Here is a 20,052-nt window from a genome sequence, read left to right as displayed (position 1 = left end):
ACCGGTTAATTCCGTTAATGAAATCATTAAGAAATCAGAATTATGAATTAAGTTAAACTTTGCGTTCGATCTAAAAGTCTGTATGAATGCAGCGGAGATAGCTAGTAAGCATGTTTAGAATACAGCGTTATTGGGATCAATTAGCCAAGTCATTCAGCAGTTAATACTAGTAAACATGTATTTGGAATTGAAGCTCCTGTAATTGCTTTGATGGATGTAGAATTTCTAAGGTTCTATCTGCATTGTAAAAGCGCATGTATGCGCTCAGCCAACTACAAACACCAAAAGATAACTCAACAAACTTCCAACAGCCAATCCCACACTCAAAAATACTGCAGTAAAGCCGCCCGCAGCCTCTTTCTCGTCGTCATTGTCGCAATGCGATCCCACAACCATGAAACAAGAAGTACACAATTGGCCATTGGAAAAACCGAACAAAAACTGGAGCAAAATATACCACACATCCGAAGAAATTAGTGGAGTCAGAGAGCCTGGATGGATGTTGCATGTCATGAACAAGGGAATGAAAAGTAGACGTCCCACAGAGTACCAGAGCAACGTATGCGAGTTTTCCACTAAGAAAATAGAATTTTTGGCACCACATGCGATCCGCCCAACTAAATCGCCCAAGTTCCATACAAGGTAAATGAATGGAATGAAGATACTTTTCCGGAAAAACACATGCGTCGAGTCGACGTGAACCGACTCCACGACAGATGCAAATACGGGAAACACCAAAGTCACACTGAAGGTCAAGAAAATCGTCAGCACGATGAACTTAAGTTTGCTCCACAAGACAGCAAATGGCACGTAGTTTTCCTGTATTGTTGTTTGGGGTTCAAGTCCTTCAATACCTTCTTCGTCCAGAATAATTTCTGTTAAAGAGCGGTAGTAGTAGTCATTTCTGTAGTAGTTTGTAAGCGCTAATAAACCGATAGACGCAGCCGAAATCACACTGGCAGTAATATAGTACATGAAAACACCAAAGTTTTTCTGTACGTAGTAGTCGTCGTCTCCTTCAAGAGCGGTGATAGAAGCTCCCTTTTCGCCCACAAGTAAAATGGAGACAATCAAAGCAATAGCAGGAAGTGTCCCAGCAATAGCTTGACCGACCATGACAGCATTTGTGTATATCTGCCCCAAAACATTGACCGTGGCCATGGTTCCATTTTGGGCCAAGCATGTGGCCATGGCACTAATCAAAACCATCACCATTAGACCAACAAAGAAAGCATAGTCGTTCATGCGTATGAAGAGATCCATCACACACGAGAATGCCATCAATACAAAAACACCTATGGTTAAACCCAAGCCGATGTTGATACGGAAGGTGTAGTTAACGCCTTGTTGCACTTGCGAAAGATAATAGTTGTAACACGTGGAAACCACAGTCGAGACAGACATCATGGTCGAGGAATATACCTTGACAAGCGGCTTCGTATGGACAAACCGATCACCATAGTAAGCTGAGGCAGAAAGAAAACAATTCCATGGCCATAAGAGAGCGATGCCGATCATGGTAAAAGTGAAGTATTTCAACTGGGACAAAGTGATTTTTAGTGGGCCAGCACGAAGCACCACTGGATTGTGGCTGACCACAGACGGTGTTCGGGTCATGAGAGGCAATACCCGAAATTCGACAGACTGTAGAGAAAAACAGTCGAAACGCTCGAGTTGAAAAAGTGTGCGCGGCTTATCGAAGTGATACACCGTCCTGATAAGGTGGTCGCGAACCAATTTTACTTTGAGCTGAACTTGGAGCTACTTGGTACAGTAACGACGTATTGGACATTAGTGTTTGATAAAAGAAAACTAATAATACAAGTATTTAGTCAAGATTACGAATCTACCTTCTTGTTTAGTTGGCGAAGCTCTTCTTTCTGCATTGCCAACAATCCCTTGAAGTCAGATTCCACGCGGAAAAAAATCTTGAGCAATGCAAAGTTGGGCTCTTTGATTGGGAGCCGGAGCGGGGAGTCCTTTCCCAACCAGAAGTATGGATCCACGTCACCACCATCTTCCGGTTCCAAAACTTCCAACAATTCCTTCCATTCTCTCGCATCATACTTTTTGTCGGGCAGATTGACGCTATCTAATAGGGCTTCACGCATTGCTGAAAAACGTTTCAATATCTGCTCTGATCGCTTTTGATAATGCTCAAGCGTTTGACGTGGTGTTAGAGGGTCGACCTCTTCTTCAGAAAGTTGCGCTGCCGATATGGCCGTTCCACTGCTTTCTTCGACGAGCGCCTGGATTTCGTTTTCTTCAATTTCTTCTCTTTGTTCCTCTTCTTCAAGCTCAACTTCTAAATTGTCCCTCAGCATTTTTCTAAAATAGAACGATGGCGTAAGCAAAAGGTAGTATGTTTTAGGATCGAATATGCGTTTTTTAATCGTATGGAGCCTTCCCGCACTTTCGAAAAGAGTATCACACACATTGGAAATGAGAATAGTCATCATGGGTACTGCAGTTATAGCCCATGCAACAAAGAAAACCTTGCCGAAATTTGTCTCAAGCTTGTAATCACCGTAGCCAATTGTCACAAGGCATAGAAAACAAAAGTAAACCGCGTTGAAGTAACTCCATTTTTCGGTAAAGTGAAACACCATGGCTCCGATTAACCAGAAGGCAATGAATGTTAAGAAAGAAAGAGCAAGCGACATGTTGAGCTGATGGATACGAACTCTTTTCCTGAGAAGTCGCATAAGATGAAATGATTTCTCCCTGGTCATGGGCTCGTTTCTTTCACGAAGCTCCTTCAAGAGCAATACTCTCCTCTTTTCCACCAAATGCCAGAAAACACTCGGACCAGCCGAAGAAGACACCACTTGTCTTATCATTGCTACAATAAGACCCATGATGATTAAACCAATGAATGAGAAGATGAGCGCGAACACCTTTGCTCCGTGAGATCGGGGGACGATGTCACCCAAACCGATTGTTAACACAGATACAGTACAATAGTATAGCGAAGAGCCATAATTGATACCAGGAATCAAATGTGCCATAACCAATGTACCGACACCTTCCCAGACGGAGAATGCGATGGTGAAAATCATCAACCGTCTCTCTTTCCTGTCTAGGTTGAATGTTGGAGGGTACTTTCGAAGCTTGTAACCAATAAGATTGATCAAAATAGTCATCATACAACAGAAGTACATGAATATGGTCAATGCTGCGAGCCAAAAACCTTCTGATCGTTTATAAAATGTGTCCTGATTAAACTCTCTGTTTGATATGAGAACAGCAGCCAAAAGCACCAGAGCGGCACAGACCCAGCATGTAATCGATACAATGTGGGTGACAATGTATCTCATTTTTCCGGAAAAATTGATCACCAAGGAGCTGTTGCCAACAATGCCCAAGACGAAGGAAAAAATATTCAAAGCGAAAACCGGAGTTTGGTCCGGAACACTTCTGTGGGTTTGTCCGTTGACCCGCCAATGCTCCACAAGCCCAACCAAAGAGATTAAATTGGCCAATGGGGCAACACAGGCAGATATTAACGGAAGATATGATGAAATAAGGAGCCACAATACAAAATGTCGTTCTCCTGGTTGGACGGAAAGATTGGTAATTGTCAATATAGGCGCCCGGAGTACAAGATTCAACACCGCAGCGGCACGCGGCATGAAAACATCCTCTGTATCATTCTCGTTTATGCCCTGGAGTGGTTGATAATATTCATCCGAGAATAACGGACGCAATTTGTCTTGGTATCTGGCCAAAGAACTGCTGGTAAGACCGGAAACGGTGTTGTTTTTCAGAATGCCTAGCAGTTCCTTGGCTGCCGTTAGCCTTTTTCGGAGGTTATTTGTATCCATCCGGATGTCAAAGCATCTACTTTTGCGTGGAGGGGACAATAAACATAAATTTGAGGATGAGCCTCATCATACAATATCGCGCGCTATGAAGCATGGCTTAGCTCTTATTGAACATACAGTGATAGCGAAAAAAAAGTACAGAGAGATGTGAAATTTGATACACTTTGATTGAGAACGGGGGGAACGGACCTTTGCGAAGTAATGTAAGATTTCTAATCCAGAAATTACACTTTTTGATTCAGATTTTTGATTGCAATAATGCAATTGTAGACACTAATACAGTTGATAGAGATACGGAGACGGTGAAACGTCGTCAATATCACAGGGGAATACCCAGCCTATACTTTCAGCTGCTCATTCTATCCATTGATGCTATTTACAGGCTTTGATCAAGATCAAAATATGACGTGAGTTACCCTAGAGCGAAATTGGAACCTCGTTTTTAGGATCCAAAACGTACTTTCTCAAGAGATTCTTTTGTGTGTGTGGTTTCATGTCTTCAAAATTCCCCTTGGCCACTTCAGCCAAAATACGCTCACGTTGAGCTGTGTATTGCGAGCTCATGAGTTTATCCAAAATGGCTTTGATGTTTTCATGTCTGTTCTCCATGACACTCAAGTCTTTCGAGGCTTCGTTAATTTCAAGACTGACGACTGTTTCTGAAGATGGCCAGCTTGCGATACCATACTTTTCTTTAATTTGGTTTATCTCTGCAATAATTGCCTGTCTGTCGGCTTCAGGATTACTCTGGAAGGTCTTGGTTAAGCGGTCCAAAAGCTTCAAGTCTTCAATTTGATTCACGGTCTTCTCAAACTCGGTTCTCCTTTGCAAGAATTCCGTTATCTTTTGCTTCTCCTCTTGTGCAACCTTCTCTTTGGCCAACTTCTCGTAAAGCGCAAACTGTTGACCCTTGTTGACCTTGATTTCCGCAATAGCAAAATATTTTCTGGAAGAGATCTTTGGAATCGACTCGATTCTAACTATATCGCCCTCTTTGCACAAGTTGCCCTCATCGTGGACAAGGTAATCTTTTCTCTTGATCACTTCCTTGTGAACCCTGGTGTCGTAAGCCTTTGTTTGAACTCTGACTTTCACAGTCTTGTTCATCTTTCCTTGGGATACGACCAACCCCACGAAGTTTTGTCTGGCCATTTCGAAAACGGTGGTCCAATATCTGTTCTGGGAAGCGAAAACTACACTTGTGGTGCGCTTAGTCGGAAGAAAAAAAATGAAAAATTCGGTGTGTGCACACTCTATCCATATCAGTATGCCACTACTGACGATACTAGATACAAGGCAGAATAGACAGTAATGATATTTCTTACATATAATTAACGGATGGAAGCTAGACACTGGGCAAACTTTTTCACCAAAACCTGGTTTTCTTCCTCAGTACCTATAGAAACTCTCAAAGCTCCGGTACAGTTTAGTTCTTTTCCTCTGAATCTGACAACCACCTTGTTTTCGACAGCCAACATATGGTAAAGTTTTAAGGCAATGTCATTGGATGGATTACCGTCCTTGTCTAATATTTGAAGAAGAAGGAAATTAGCGTCAGTGCCCCCAATATTCTTACCGACTCCAGGGATTTCTTGCAATTGTTTCAATACTTTGCTTCTTTGTTTGATAATATTCCCCACATAGGTTTCCATAACGCGTAAACCATTCTCTGGCGAGATTGATCTTGTCGCAATCGCAGAAGTTAGGGATGATATATTGTATGGGTACTTCATTGCATTGAGATAGCGAGATAACTCTCGGCTAGCAAAAGTAATACCCAAACGAATACCTGCAAGACCAAAAGACTTGGAAAACGTTTGCATCACCACGAGATTGGGGAACTGGTTCACCAAAGTAGACATAGACTTGGAATTGGGCGATTCTGGGTCCCAGGTGAAGTCAATGTAAGCTTCATCGACAACGATCAATCCATTCCAACTGTCCGCTGCAGATTTCAATATGTCAATCAAAATGTCTACATCCAACAACTTTGCCGTGGGATTTCCTGGAGAAGTTAAGTAAATTAATTTGATGGAAGGGTCCTTTTTAACGGCATCCAAAACAGCAGGAGCATCGACCTGAAATTCGGGCACTGTCAATGGCACTTTGACAATCTCAATTGCGTTCACTGTAGCACATATATTGTACATGCCATAGGTGGGAGGGCAGATCAATAACTTGTCTTGATGAGGTGTACAAATGCACCTCATCAACAAGTCAATGCTTTCATCAGATCCGACACCAAGGCATAAGTTTTCTGGCGTTAACTTATTTTCCTCATAGTTTTCCAAATACTTGTTGGGAGTTCTATTTCTAAAATCAACCGTTTGTTTCTTCAACTCAATCTGATGCGGGTCTGGATACCTGTTCAACTCCAATTGTTCCTCCCATGAAGTTAGAGAGGTCAATGCTGGCCCATGGGTGTTTTCATTCGCATCTAAAAGAATACCCTCTTTGAAATCGTCTCTGGCACATCGGTAAGGTTCAAGGGTCCGAATGTTTTCTCTGACCAACAGCAGTAAATCGAAGGACATTTTTCGTGAATAAAAACACTTGGATAAGAAAAACTGCTAGACTAAAGAGACGTCTAGAAAATCTACGGAATTCGTTTATCACTATGACTCAAATACACTATTGGGTTTGTATGCACACCGATAAGTAAATCAGTTACCTCTTTTGTACTTGGAAGAGAAAAGCTCACATCGATTTAAGACAGAAGAGGTTTTTCTTGATGGAGTAATTTTTTTTTGAACAGACGTTCATTTTACTTGTTTAAGCTTTAGTTCCTTAGACCACGCCAGTTATAGGGCCCGGGTAACTTGGCGGATTGGGCGGAGGAAAAGCATGTAGCCGTAAAGACTCTGTTTTTCTTTTTCCGGGCCAGATGCTCAATCTCATCCTCTCTTTGATCAGGTGAAGCTTCTCATGGCTTGGTGCAGATTGGGGTCCTTTGGAGGTTCCACTATCGAGGGCGAGATCTCCATTTCTGGAAACCGAATCAAAAAACTCCTCGGACTCGAGAGGTACAATTGAATAGTCTGCTCCTCCTTGAGCATATCCTTCTACTTGGTTAGCCGAAACCAAATTCTTCACGTGTGGAACTTGAGGACGGGGCAGAAAGACCGAAGTATTTAACATGGGGTCCTTCTTCTGCGATTTTCTTCCCAAAAAGGAAGATAGACTATAATAAGAATGCCTTCTCGGTAAGGTTGCCTGTTCTTCGGGCTTGCTTGTTTTCTTCCTGGGATGTGCCCTATCAGCTTTCTGCGGTGTATCTTTCTTGGACCAGTTTGAGAGTAAAACTCGGGTAGAATTGTTGAGCCATATCCTGCCCCAACTAGATCCTTTTGGTTTCAGCAGTAATACCGGAGCATCAGCCTTACTATTTAGGTTCCCCAACTTAGGCTCTTTGAGCACAAAGCTTTCGTTGAAGTTGAATATCTCGCTCGTATCCCGCCTCTTGTCTTGCGAAGAATGGAAACTATTAGCGACATTCCTGGCCCATTCTAAAACGCCTATGTGGAATGATGTCCGCAAATACTTGGATCTAATTGGGCCAATCTTTGAACCGTCAGTCCTTCCACAGGTTTCAATAGACTCTGTGCTAGTTTCTGGGGACTCTCGTAGCGTTTTAAAAGAAAGAAAGGGGTTTTCCTCTCCTGATTTCCTAGGATCTAAACTTTTGAATCCTCTTTCATCGTGCCTTCTTTCGCTAAACCCTCTTTCTGCAAATTTTCTCCACCCTTCACCATCAAATTCATTTGCCTCATCTATCTTGAGCAGACTTCGTCTTGTGTCCCAAAAATTTCGAAGGTCAACATCAGCATTGACAAACAGGTCTGAGAAGGATTTCATAACTTTAAATTCAGATTCCACGTCTTCGAAAAATTCTTCTAAGTTTTCAACTGGCAGTATCGCAGGATCATATGGCTCAGCTGTCAGACCTCTTGTGTTTGGCGTAACTTCTTCGTCCATTTGTGACTCTCAAGAGTATAAATAATGGGTGCAAAAAGTGCCATACAATTTTGTGCGACTCATACAATTTTCTCACAGGTTTCCTCAACGAGCCAGTATAACCCTCTAATCACCTTCATTTACCTCTCTGGCAGTAATTACTGGCCGACCGTCTTTTTTTTGTTATGATTTGCTTCTCTAAATTTGATGCACTTTCTTTTCCGCTTCCATTAATTCATTTTTATTTGCTCCAATATCTGCTGTGGTATTATGGACTTTACACCCGTGCCCCACACACATACACTTAGAAAAACCACCGTGTACTCACTTAGCCTTAGCCACTTACAATGGAATTTGACGTCAAGTACGAACCTAAGATCAAGGGCCTTGTTTTCACAGAAGATACTGGCGATGTGGAGCCAGGCCTCAAACAAGATGTGGAACAACTCAATACCTTGTGCATGGAGCTAATCGGAATCACGGCACCTGTTCCTCCAAACCCAACACCAGAAACTTTCAACAAGGACATGTCCAAGATGATTAAGAAGCTTTATGAAGGCGGTGTTCAGTCCTTCAAGCAAGAAAAGTTCGTCGAGTCGGCCAAGCAGTTTACTATTGCCATTGAAATCATCAACAGACGTAATAAGTTTGAGTCCTTCCAGGGCACTTTGCAAGAGCTCAGTCTCTTGTTGATGAGCAGAGCGGACGCATATTTGAAATGCACCGAGTATTTGAAAGCATTCAATGACGCAGACATGTTGATAGGCATGATGATGTGTACGCCAGACAACTTTTTGAGAAGAGGCGTGGCCAACTATTTCTTGGGTAATTACGAGGATGCTAGAGCGGACTACCAAAGAGGCTTGGCTTTTGACGAGAATAACCAGAGGCTTGTCACGGAGTTAAATATTTGCTTGGACAAGATCCTCGACGAGAATGGAGACTACCTTTAAGCTATGTACAATAAATGGATTCGAGTGCTTCTGGGCACAGTAGACTAGAATACAAGGGGAGAATCGCTTCTCTTATTTGCTTGTTCAAAGTGTTGTTTCGGCGAGATAAGAATCTGCACGGAGTTTTCGCAGTCCAGCTGATAAGTTCTTATAATGGTAAAGGACAGATTTCGCATGACTAATTCTTTGTTATACATCTATAGTGTCTGTTTTATTCGAGCTGTAAGTCTCAGTGACTCGAAGGTCAAGGGATGAATTATACTCATACCTTTAGTAGAAAACCCTTCACGAAATGCAAACTCTTCAAGCCGTATCTGCATCCTACATTGGGTGCGACACACGTTATTACCATCTGTATACTTATATCAATATAGCCTTCTGTTGGAATGCTGGCGCAAGCCTATGACGTTATTGTCATTTCTTCAGATGAAGAAGATGCCCCGAATGCGTCTATATCGCATAACTTCCCTCCTTCCCAGTCTGAGGATTTCCACTTTGATTCTGATTTTCTCTCTGAACACCGTCCAGATGCGCCACATAACTCGACTCAAGTTGAGTCTACTGCAAGAGCTGCAGAGGCAGATTCACATACTCAGTCTACCACTGCAGAGGAGATTCTTTTGGGTGACCCGCAAATACTTACTCAGATGATTCAGGATCCACCAGATCATCTGTTGGGGCAAAACTCCACGTCCCAACACAAACCAGAGACATCACAAGTGCAAATGCAACAAGGGGGCTTAGAAACATATGCAAACCCGACTTTTCTGAATGGTGTGATGTTTGCTTCGTCTGAACAGCGACCGCAGTCTCGTGCTTCACCACTAAATCAAGATGCGAATGTTGTGGTTGTTGATTTGAGCGACGATGATATGTGGATTTCAGAAGAAGAGGGTATCCAAGTCTCAGCTATAAGTAATCCGCAGGCCTCAGTAGCAGACCAGATCCATAATTCTGACGCGGAGTCCCTTCGGCGAGACGTCAGGGAAATTCAAAACGCTCCTCCTATAGCTAATGGCATGGACTCAGACTCGGACGACGAGATTGCAGTTCTTTCCAAGGAAGAAGCAGAACGCACTGGTGCGTTCAAGGCATCATCTTTTGAAGCACCTGCTTACAACCAACCTGCCCCTGTCTTTCATGCTGGTAGTGAAGCCTCTTCTTCGATGGCGAATCGTTATGAAGAATTGAAAATCCGGGAATACTTCGAACGCTTGTCCATGCAGCAGCTCTATCAGCACGAGCACAATCTCCACCAGCAACTTAGAACGCTAGACGAAACGCGAGATGTTAATCTACGTCATGTGGCTGATTTGAGAGGACGCTTGCTGAATCTCACATATGACCAAATATCTCTTAGAGCTGCAATGATGCGGAACATCACTGATAGTCTACGAGAAACAGAGCAGATCATAGAAAACTCAAAGAAAGTGAGGAGATATAGAGCTGTGCTTCAAAGCGTCAAGGAATACAGGCAAGTTCCTCAGCATGCCCGCCAACCTTCTCTGCCACAAAATTTTCCGTTTCAGCTTTCCAATTTTTCCTTTAATGTGGTACCCAAAATGGCTGATTATTATAACGGAATGCCAAATGGTCCTAATGTGACCAACTCATACGGTACGAATGTCAATCCTTATTTAGTCAATGATGAGGATTCCGTTCATTTGAGAAATTTATTCAACGATATTTATAAAGAAGAGACAGTACAAGGAATGGCACCTACACCAGAGTCTCTTTCAATCCAGCTTTTAGACCATCAGAGAAAGGGCCTTTTTTGGCTCTTAAACAAGGAGGAAGCAAACTCCGGTTGCATTTTGGCCGATGACATGGGTTTGGGAAAAACAGTGCAAACCCTTGCTCTAATCGCGGCCAACAAGTCAGAAGATAGTCTGTGCAAAACAACTTTGGTCGTGGGTCCTGTTTCGTTGTTGAGACAGTGGGCAGCTGAATTTCAGTCAAAATTGAAAATTGAACATAGAATGAAGGTAGGTTTCTACCATGGTCAGGAGAAGAAGAAATTGAACACGTTTCAGAAAATGGCAAGGTGTGATATCATCTTGACTTCCTACACTACGCTTGCTTCCGAGTTCAAACAGCATTACGACAAAGTCACAGAAGAAAGTTTAATCACCAAGGGCCAAAATGTTCTACCTGATTTGTATTCAGGCGGTCAAAACTATGTTTCGCCATTTTTCGCAAGAGAGGCTAGATTTTACCGTATTGTATTGGACGAAGCCCAATACATCAAAAACAAACTCTCTCAAACATCTAAAGCTACCGCCTGTTTGAAAGGCAAACATAGGCTTTGCTTGACCGGTACTCCCATGCAAAACAGCATTGATGAACTTTATCCGATTCTACGGTTTTTGAAAGTTCGGCCATATGATGAAGAATCCAAGTTCAAGAGAGATATCTCTGTTCCTATTAAATCGAATGCGGATGAGATGAGTGACTACAGGAAAGTACAATCGATGAAAAAATTGAGGGCCGTATTGCTGGCCATTATGTTGAGACGAACAAAAGACTCGACTGTTGATGGGAAACCCCTTATTGAACTTCCCAAAAAAGAAGTAAAGTCAGTGTTTGTCTCCATGGACGAGGACGAGAAAAAATTGTACAAGGATTTAGAGTTAGGTATCCAAAAGAAGGCTAGAAAATTGCTTCAGCGTCATGGTAAATCGCTGCATACAGATATTTTGACGTTGCTTCTTCGTTTACGTCAGGCTTGTATCCATCAATTCCTAGTCGAAGTGGGTGAACTCAATGCTCAGGAAAAAAATAATGGACCTGATGGAAATGACTGGAAGCGCATGTTCCAACTCATTTCTTCGATGAGTGATGGAGTTAAACGTGAAATTGATATTGCATCGCATGGTGGAGATGTTGCGGTAATTGATGGCGAGGAGGAGGAGGAGGAGGAGGATGACAACTCATCGGAAATTCAACTTACATGTCCGATTTGCTTGGATGTCGTCGGAAGCGAATCAATCTTGATATTTGCTGGATGCGGTCATATGATATGTGACGGATGTTCATTAAGTTTTTTCGAGCAGCAAGAGATCGAAAATGAAAGTACAGCCAGCGATAAAGCGTGTTGTATGACTTGTCATCATGACGTTGCGGTTGCAGATCTAATTGAGTTTCCTCTATATCAGAAAGTGGTTTACGATGGTTATACCTATGACAGGTTGAATCTAGTCTTTGATACAAACAAAAAGAAAAAAACAAGCAACATGGATAAAATTGCAAATCTTATTCGCCAGCACAAGGGCTTTCTACCTTCAGCGAAGATGAACAAAACCTTGGACTTGATCAAAGACATAACAACGAGCAATCTTGATGAAAAGATCATCGTATTTTCTCATTTCACGACTACATTCGACTTAATGGGCTATGCCCTCAAACAGGAGAACATAAAGTATTTGCGGTATGATGGTAGCATGAATATTGATCTGAAGAATGCCACAATCAAAGACTTTTATGAAGGGAATACTAGAGTGTTACTCCTTTCTTTGAAAGCTGGTAATGTTGGTTTGACCTTGACGTGTGCATCACATGTTATTATCATGGATCCATTTTGGAACCCCTTTGTGGAAGACCAGGCTATGGACAGAGCCCACAGATTTGGACAGATGAAGCCGGTACATGTATATAAAATTTTGATTCGTGACAGTGTGGAGGACAGAATCATGGATTTGCAAGAGCGCAAGAAAGAATTGATAAATGCTGCACTAGATGAAAAGGAGTTGAAAAACAGCAGTCACCTTGGAAGAAGAGAATTGGGTTATTTGTTTGGTTTGAATACATTGGGACAAATTGTATAGATACAAAAAATCGGAAACTACATTTGCAATACAATGCTGTAAGTATTAAGTCTCAAATACTAAGCTCTAAACTTCTTCACTTTAGTCAAATTACGGATCCAGTCAGCTTCAGAAATGAGAGCCGGCTCCTTCTCACACAATTCCCAAGTAACAGCGCTTTCGAAGTCCATGCCATATTTTGCCAATGAGCGACAGAGATAAATAACCTGTAAAATGACACCATCTCGTTTGTTCTCGAACTCGGCCTCTTCTTCGTCCTCTGAACGTGCACGTAGATGCTCTTTCAAGACTGCAAGTAACGGATCTAACAATGACTTGATGTACATGTTTACCATGAACAGGTCTTCAGTTTTTAAAGAAGTCAAAGAACTATTCTCAAATATAGCTTGATAGATTGATAATGAGTTGAAAAGGAACTCACGATATACCTCGATATACCTTTTCACGTAGGTCCATTTTTTCAATTTGAGAAGCGGTTTCAAAGACTCCACCTCGGATGTAATGAACTTGTAGCGAGAATTTAAGTAGATGAGTTTTAAGGCTTTTTCTCGACTTTTAGCACCTGTGCCTTCTGAGGTTGGGAAAATGTCGGGTCGGTTTAAAATCTGGAAGATTTTAAGGATGTTTGACTGTTTTAGATTCGTATTGAGAAGCTTGACCAATCCTTTGGTCATAAGGCGCAATTCTTTTTCGATTTGAGCTTGCATCAACCGGAAAGTTTCGAACTTAGAGTGTTTAATGGCAAACATTTTGACTAAGGTCGCAATTTCCAAGGCTTCTTGATAATTACCTTGCATGATACAGAGTCTGCACAATGTGGGAAGCTCGAAGATATCTAAGATAGAATCGACATTCAACAAGATCGAATTGTCTGACGACATCGCTTGAATATCTTTCTCTATAGTTTTCGAACTAAGAGTGATATGGTTTTGGTCCAAGTTATCAAGCGTTGTCTGTATCTGCTTCTCGAGTTCAGAAGTTATCTTGGTTGTAGCAGTTTTCAAGTTCTGGCTGACGCCAATGACTAGTTCTCTGTTTGAGTTGGTGATTTCGCCCAACTGTGTGGAAATCTGCCGCTGCTTTGCTTCTATTTCGGCAATCTCTTCAGTAAGCGTCCTTCTTTGCTCATTGTTTCTGCCTGAATCTGGCTGTGAGGTTGTGGTGAAAACCTCCGTTGAAAGTAGTTGTTCATTGACAAGAATTTCCTGGAGATAATTTTCTGCCACTTGGCGCAATTCTTTGTCCGTATCTAGCTGTTCGGCAATCTGGGCATCCAAATCCTCCTTGAGGGTATCTATAAGCAAGCTAGACATTTTGTGTTTGAGGTCAGCCCAAAGAGTGCTTTCTCTTTTGGTAACGGTGTATGCACGAATTGAGAGTTGGTTATCAGTGATGCGAGAAGTAAAACCTTGAACCGAATGAAGAGACATAATAATAGAATAAAGGAGGAAATACAATGGAAGATTACCGACTGTAAAATCGAAGGTATTGAGCTTACATTTACTAGCCTGGTACATCTACTCTAAACAGGAATCACATTATTGTAAAATTGCTCTTGTGTCGGGGGAAAAAGCTTTCTTCTCCAAGAAGGGGCAACTTTCTGATTCTCTTTATTATTTACCTTGAGACGTAGTTCCATTGTAGTATATCGTCATTCTTATTGATTATCATTTAGTATAATGCCTATTATCTACGGCGGTGCAACTTTGCACTGGGACACGACCGGATCCCTCCGACATAATTAAATTGATAGCGCTACATAATTAATCTCACTTCCAAACCAACTTCTGCCATGGAAGGATTGTTTTTTAATATCGACTACGGTTACGTGGAAGGTGTTGTTCGTGGTTACAGAAATGCTTTGTTGACCGGGAATCAGTACGTCAATTTGACCCAGTGTGATACGCTTCAAGATTTGAAGTTACAATTGTCGGCGACAGATTACGGAAGCTTTTTGGCTTCCCACTCGGGCCCATTGTCAACGTCTATCATTCAAGAAAAGTTGTCGAAGAAGTTGTACGCTCAATTTCAGTACTTGAAAAGCCAAAGCTCGGGTAAATTGACCAAGTTTATGGACTTCATCACCTATGGGTACATGATTGACAATGTCATTTTGATGATCACTGGAACTTTGCACGAAAGAGACTGTGCCGATATTTTACCCAAATGTCACCCCTTGGGATGGTTTGAGACCTTACCAACTTTATCTATTGCTACGGATATTGACGCTTTGTACAACTCCGTTTTGATTGACACTCCCTTGGCCCCATTCTTTAAAGACTGTTTGAGTGTGGAGGATTTGGACGACTTGAACATTGAAATCATCAGAAACAAATTGTACAAGAACTATTTGGAGGCGTTTGTGCAATTCGTTGAGTCTGAATTCGATGGTCCAGATCAGGAAATCATGACCAGACTCTTGGCGTTCGAGGCTGACAAAAGAGTTATCAATATCGCTTTGAACTCTTTGAATAACGCTGACTTACAACCACAAGATAAGATTGCGTTGTTTCCTAACTACGGGAAGTTGTACCCAGTGTACCACAAGGAACTATCTGAGGCTGAAGAAGTTGAACAGATAAAATATGTTGTGGAAAATGTTGGAGAGTACCAAGATTTATTCAGCGACTCGCAAAGCAACGGAGGGTCGATGAACATTGAAGACTGGTTTTACTTATTGGAAATGCAGTACAATAAGAACGCCTTCACCCAACAATTTACCTTATCTACTGTGTGGGCATGGTTGAGATCCAAGGAGCAAGAGGTGAGAAATATCACTTGGATTGCTGAATGTATTGCTCAGAACCAAAAGAACAGAATCGATAACTACATTTCTGTTTTCTAGACCCGAAACTTTCGATCCCATTCTGTTTCTTTCCACTATCATGGACGGTGCCATTAGAGTGTCTCTGAACCAAAATTAAATTCTACTTCTCTCCCTCCTGTTCTCTTTTGGGACTGGAGCATCCCACTTAAATAGCTGACGAATACAGATGTAATCCTACTGTACAGGAAATTCGTACAAACTTAAGACAGTGATCACCAAGACGACTTCTACAGGTGATGTCTCAGCTTTTTATACCATCGTCGCCTGATCAGAAATCTCCTCCGCCAAGTTCTCAATATGTTGATTCTAATTTGAGGTTCTCAGCGTCGACCATCCAAGTGGCACATATGGCTGAAATCTTGGGTGCAATCACGTCTATCCATCATCAGGCACTAATTATCATCAATGACACAGGAATCACCCTATATTCAGAGTACAACCATATCCTTAATGCTCAGTTAACAATCGACGCGTCGTTTTTTTCTGTGTTTGAGATTACTGGTGGCGAGGATACCTCTGGATCAAATCGAGAACTACGCTTGGGTGTAGATGTTCTGCTCATAAGTGATTCTTTTGCTGCCGCTGCTTCGACGGCTTCGGCACCAAGAGGCAAATACGGTAACGGATCATCTACGGAGACAGTAGTTTGCTACATGAAGTATGAGGGAGAAGGAAGTCCATTGATCATAGAATTCGAAGATCGTTTGATGAGCGAGCAAATCGAGTTTGCTACATTTTTCATCGAGATTGAATACCCTTACGACACCTTGACGCTGCAGCAGAAGACAGAAGACCATGTGCTTCTAATCGATCGTGATCTTATTCAGTTTGAGGTGATACTCAAAGGAGATTTGCTCTCGAATTTGTTACAGGATCTACAAAACCTCAATACCCAAGAATTATATATGCAAGTATCAAACCAAGCGAAAAGAGGTACAGTGACGCAGCACAATGAACTCAATTTCATCTCCAAGGGCTCGATCGGATACCTGAAGCTAATATTCCCGAATGGGAAAACAATGTTGGAGAAACTAGAAATCTTCCAGCAAGAAAACGGTAAAGTGGTACCAATTAAAAGCACAGTACTATCGTGTTTCAATTTCCTGCCTCTTGCCAAAACACTAAGGGCGGTGAAAATGTCTTCCAAGTGTAAAATAATGAAAGATTCATCTGGAGTTCTCTCTTTGCAATTATTGTGCAAAAAGCCTACAAGCTCAAATTATCCGGGAACTCTCATCACATTCAATATGCTAGAAACTGCGGTCAACACGAATGATGTAGGACAGCAAGTGAATGTGGATGTCGATGACATATTCGATGACCAGCTCTACAGATACATAAAACAAGTCGAACCTTCGGGATCGAGAGCTGAAATAGAATCCAGAATTCCAGACTCTGACGAAAACGCTGTTGTTGAATTGCTGGCAGATTCACGGCAACCGTTTTCGTATGCATCGTTCAAGAGACCTCGGATTAGTCATGGCCCAGAAGAGGGAACTTCCAAGTCAAGGAAGCCGGAGATTCAAGACGATGAACTTGCTGGAGACGTCACCACAGTGGGAGGTGCCATTGAGATACCTCTTTTCCTATAAGTATGTCACCTTAAAAGCCATGCTCAAAGTTTCCCTCAATTTTTCTTTGATATTAATTCTTCGTGTCCTTAGAAGCTTCGTCGAAATGAATCCCATGGCTAGAATTACCAATATTACGGTGTAGTTTTTTATGAAGAAACTCTTTGACAAGTTCATCACGTACTGTGCTCTCAAAGATAATTGGTTAATGTGAGATGTGTTAGATTTGTCATGGGACAGTGGCAGGTGATTGCTTTTGAGTGTTCGCTCTTTCTCGTGCTCTTGCTTGATTTGTTTGAGCGAACGATACTTCAAGTCAGCTTCCTCTTTAGCCCTTTTCTTCTTTTCCATCTCTAACATCGAGCGTTGTTTCTCCTCCTCCATCTTTGCCTTCGTCATATTCTCCTTAGAGTCTTTTTCCTGGCGCCTGAGCTCGCGGATGCCTTTCAATTTCGTCTCGGCCTTCTCTGAATCCAACAAGGGATTTCCTTTCGCCACTTGAAGGGCCAAATCGAACTCCTCGTTATCAGGCAAAACATTGAACACATAGATATCAACGAATCTTTTCAAATATCTGTCGTTCGAGGCATTGTCTGTATCAAAATCCAATGAGTAATAAACCCTTTGAAATTCCGCAGCAATTGATTGTGGGTCTGACACTGACTTGCGACAAGCGTAATTTAATAGGAAAGCATGGTAAAGAAGCTCAGAAGGAACTTCTCTAATACCTCCATAAAACTGTGCGAGTGTATTATATACGCTGTTGTCTTCGATGCTTTGCAAGAGCCGTTTCCTCTCTGGGATGGGCAATCTAAAAGAAGCATTTGCCTCCAGCGGATTGAGTAGTACCCCTACTTGGGTCAAGTATAAGGCAACAATTTTGATGAATAATGCCTCTGTGATGATGTTACGTTCAAAGTTCCGGTAGCATGTGTCATGTAACTTGACAATCGTCGGGTAAGATTTTCCAAAGTCTTTGTTCACAAAATGCTTTAGTGCTAGCTTATAGTCGCTCTCTATCACTGTCTGTGGCGCCGATGTTTCCATTGAGGAATACAGTATGCTTTCGGTAGTCATGTCAGGAACCAAGATCAACCGAAAAGAACTCTGATAAGCGACGTTGAGCACAGTTACTCCACAAAATGTGCGCGCACGCCCTTTGAGTGGGGTAGAGAGAACAATCTAACCTGGTCGTGCATAGATAAAGCTACATTATGAATCATTGTGTAATAATCTTTCTTTTTTTTATTACCTCTTCCATCACTCAATGTAATGTGGCCCGGATTTTCCGCTGCGTCTGTAATATGCTCTTCTAGTATAGAAAAATACTCCTCCCAGAAGAATGCACCCAGTACCTACGACTGGAAAGCACCAATAAGGAATTGAGCCAGATTGGTAAGACTTCGGAGGAGGGAAGAATGGAAGTAATGCTAAAAAGAGATTGGCAAATAAAAACAAAATCACACACACCCATGGTGCCGAAAAGCTTTTATGCGAGGATTTGAAATGGCTCGAATGAACTGAGAGTATCAGTTGGGTCATGTCATCCTCTACTTCATTGGAATCGCGCAAGTTTGGATTGTAGTTTTGAATGGATCCCGAAGGAGAAAGAGAAAGACCGGGCGAAGGAAGATCACCCTCGTAGACTTCCAAATCCTCCACGAAATTGAAGTGGCCCCAATTCTCCTTCTTGCTGTTCAACTTCAAATATATTAACCCGACAGTAATCACGACGTTGATCCAAGTGCCAGGATAAATGTAGAGGTTCACCACAAACTCGTATATCTCTGTACTTGGCGGAGCGACCAAGATGAAGACACTGATAGCCCAGTGTAATATGAGGGAGTGGTTCAAATCATGAAAGTACCCAGAAAAGGGCAAGTAGTTGTTAAGTGCCAACTCCTGATTGACATGTGAGTGGGCAAACGATACAACCATGACATTTCCCAAAGTCAGAAGAGAAATTAAAATTGGAAGCACCCTTGTAGTCACTGATTGGCCGAAAACCTTGTTGAAAAATATCCCGGCAACCAAAACTCCACTAGAAAGCAACTCATCTTTTGGAATCACAATAAGATAGCTAACCACCACCAAAAAATAAAGTACTGTAACCAACAAAACTGCCATAGGAGCGGCTATAGTAAGCACATGGTATGGGTCTGAAATCTCCAGAAGAACGTAGTTGGCATTCTCCCAGCCCTTAAAGGAGTAGACAATTTCCAATAATGCCACTGATATCGAGTAGAAGTCGTTGGACGATTTATGGACATATTTGGGAAGCGTATTGTCTTCAACGCTGACTTGGATTGCATCGACTGCTACAAGAGAGCCAATGCCAATGATGAGGAAAAGAATGATGATCTTGAAAACGCCAAGGAAGTTGAAAAGCGCAGTTCCCTGGTTTGGATATTTGATGTGAAGCCATATACAAAATGTAATACAGCCCACACCAATGATTTTGGCTACCCATGCATCATCTTCTGCTTGCTCGCCGCTAAAGGCATACCAAATGTACTTGCCAAAGGCAAAAGAGTTGCCCGAACTGAAGCCCAAAAATACCATTTGAAATGCGTACACACAACCACTCAATCCTTTTGGATTGCGGAAGACTCGAAGTAAGTAGTTCTTTTCTCCGCCGTTTTTGAACGGGAGGTTCAATGCAAATTCAAGATATATGAGTAGGCCAGAGAAGATTATCAAAGCTCCCAAAAGCCAGAGCGAAAGGAAAAGAGGCACATTTCCATCACAGTATTTGAATATGATTGAAGGTGTACTAAAGAGACCAGTTCCTATCATCTTGTTGGTGATAAGAGAAATGCAGGAAAGCGTCCCCAATTTGGAGTACTTTCGCTGGCCTTTGTTGCCGAGCTCAGTATAAGAAGCCCCATCCAGAGAAACTGAGGGTATTAATGTTGGCATCTGACAAGTTTTGATGGAGTTGTATTCATCTGCTCATTTGGACAGTTATCAGTCACGTGCGAAGGCGTTCGTAAACTCCAGATAGTGTCAAAATTCGCGTGAATCCACATCTGTGCGATGTTAATGAAGGCAGAGACTCGAATTAGTTTATTTTTGCTTACACTCCGTTGCACTGATGAT

General features: G+C 42.1%; 12 protein-coding genes across 12 annotated transcripts; 4 read left to right on the top strand and 8 right to left on the bottom strand. All coding sequences in view use genetic code 12, as the record gives it.

Annotated features, from left to right (window-relative positions):
• Window positions 1-264: 264 nt before the first annotated feature.
• On the bottom strand, window positions 265-1,617 carry FOB63_000261 (nucleoside transmembrane transporter; the record flags this gene model as incomplete). The annotated part of the gene is made up of 1 exon (XM_002619054.2): window positions 265-1,617. The coding sequence occupies one exon, from the start codon at window positions 1,615-1,617 to the stop codon at window positions 265-267; it is 1,353 nt and encodes a 450-aa protein (XP_002619100.2).
• A 221-nt stretch (window positions 1,618-1,838) lies between these two features.
• TOK1 (Tok1p) lies at window positions 1,839-3,824 on the bottom strand (the record flags this gene model as incomplete). Its single annotated transcript, XM_002619053.2, has 1 exon — window positions 1,839-3,824. The coding sequence occupies one exon, from the start codon at window positions 3,822-3,824 to the stop codon at window positions 1,839-1,841; it is 1,986 nt and encodes a 661-aa protein (XP_002619099.2).
• A 417-nt stretch (window positions 3,825-4,241) lies between these two features.
• Window positions 4,242-4,976, bottom strand: FOB63_000259 (mitochondrial 37S ribosomal protein uS17m; the record flags this gene model as incomplete). The annotated part of the gene is made up of 1 exon (XM_066102256.1): window positions 4,242-4,976. The coding sequence occupies one exon, from the start codon at window positions 4,974-4,976 to the stop codon at window positions 4,242-4,244; it is 735 nt and encodes a 244-aa protein (XP_065958530.1).
• A 179-nt stretch (window positions 4,977-5,155) lies between these two features.
• On the bottom strand, window positions 5,156-6,358 carry HIS5 (histidinol-phosphate transaminase; the record flags this gene model as incomplete). The annotated part of the gene is made up of 1 exon (XM_002619051.2): window positions 5,156-6,358. The coding sequence occupies one exon, from the start codon at window positions 6,356-6,358 to the stop codon at window positions 5,156-5,158; it is 1,203 nt and encodes a 400-aa protein (XP_002619097.2).
• Window positions 6,359-6,611: 253 nt separating this feature from the next.
• FOB63_000257 (uncharacterized protein) lies at window positions 6,612-7,799 on the bottom strand (the record flags this gene model as incomplete). The annotated part of the gene is made up of 1 exon (XM_002619050.2): window positions 6,612-7,799. One exon carries the CDS (start codon window positions 7,797-7,799, stop codon window positions 6,612-6,614), a length of 1,188 nt encoding a protein of 395 aa, XP_002619096.2.
• Window positions 7,800-8,125: 326 nt separating this feature from the next.
• SEC72 (Sec63 complex subunit) lies at window positions 8,126-8,731 on the top strand (the record flags this gene model as incomplete). Its single annotated transcript, XM_002619049.2, has 1 exon — window positions 8,126-8,731. The coding sequence occupies one exon, from the start codon at window positions 8,126-8,128 to the stop codon at window positions 8,729-8,731; it is 606 nt and encodes a 201-aa protein (XP_002619095.2).
• Window positions 8,732-9,117: 386 nt separating this feature from the next.
• Window positions 9,118-12,555, top strand: FOB63_000255 (translocase; the record flags this gene model as incomplete). Its single annotated transcript, XM_002619048.2, has 1 exon — window positions 9,118-12,555. The coding sequence occupies one exon, from the start codon at window positions 9,118-9,120 to the stop codon at window positions 12,553-12,555; it is 3,438 nt and encodes a 1,145-aa protein (XP_002619094.2).
• A 59-nt stretch (window positions 12,556-12,614) lies between these two features.
• Window positions 12,615-14,072, bottom strand: FOB63_000254 (Golgi transport complex subunit; the record flags this gene model as incomplete). The annotated part of the gene is made up of 1 exon (XM_002619046.2): window positions 12,615-14,072. One exon carries the CDS (start codon window positions 14,070-14,072, stop codon window positions 12,615-12,617), a length of 1,458 nt encoding a protein of 485 aa, XP_002619092.2.
• Window positions 14,073-14,347: 275 nt separating this feature from the next.
• On the top strand, window positions 14,348-15,400 carry VhaAC39-1 (H(+)-transporting V0 sector ATPase subunit d; the record flags this gene model as incomplete). Its single annotated transcript, XM_002619045.2, has 1 exon — window positions 14,348-15,400. One exon carries the CDS (start codon window positions 14,348-14,350, stop codon window positions 15,398-15,400), a length of 1,053 nt encoding a protein of 350 aa, XP_002619091.2.
• A 218-nt stretch (window positions 15,401-15,618) lies between these two features.
• FOB63_000252 (uncharacterized protein) lies at window positions 15,619-16,974 on the top strand (the record flags this gene model as incomplete). The annotated part of the gene is made up of 1 exon (XM_002619044.2): window positions 15,619-16,974. The coding sequence occupies one exon, from the start codon at window positions 15,619-15,621 to the stop codon at window positions 16,972-16,974; it is 1,356 nt and encodes a 451-aa protein (XP_002619090.2).
• A 52-nt stretch (window positions 16,975-17,026) lies between these two features.
• Window positions 17,027-18,030, bottom strand: FOB63_000251 (uncharacterized protein; the record flags this gene model as incomplete). Its single annotated transcript, XM_066102244.1, has 2 exons — window positions 17,027-17,141; window positions 17,192-18,030. 2 exons carry the CDS (start codon window positions 18,028-18,030, stop codon window positions 17,027-17,029), a joined length of 954 nt encoding a protein of 317 aa, XP_065958529.1.
• Window positions 18,031-18,213: 183 nt separating this feature from the next.
• On the bottom strand, window positions 18,214-19,872 carry FOB63_000250 (Amino acid permease family protein; the record flags this gene model as incomplete). The annotated part of the gene is made up of 1 exon (XM_002619043.2): window positions 18,214-19,872. The coding sequence occupies one exon, from the start codon at window positions 19,870-19,872 to the stop codon at window positions 18,214-18,216; it is 1,659 nt and encodes a 552-aa protein (XP_002619089.2).
• Between the last annotated feature and the right edge of the window lie 180 nt (window positions 19,873-20,052).

The sequence above is a fragment of the Clavispora lusitaniae genome (assembly GCF_014636115.1).
Source record: "Clavispora lusitaniae strain FDAARGOS_655 chromosome Unknown tig00000003_pilon, whole genome shotgun sequence".
NCBI classification, from domain to species: Eukaryota; Fungi; Ascomycota; class Pichiomycetes; order Serinales; family Metschnikowiaceae; genus Clavispora; species Clavispora lusitaniae.
Note: the sequence above shows the minus strand (reverse complement) of the source record. Positions and strands in the feature narration are given on the sequence as shown.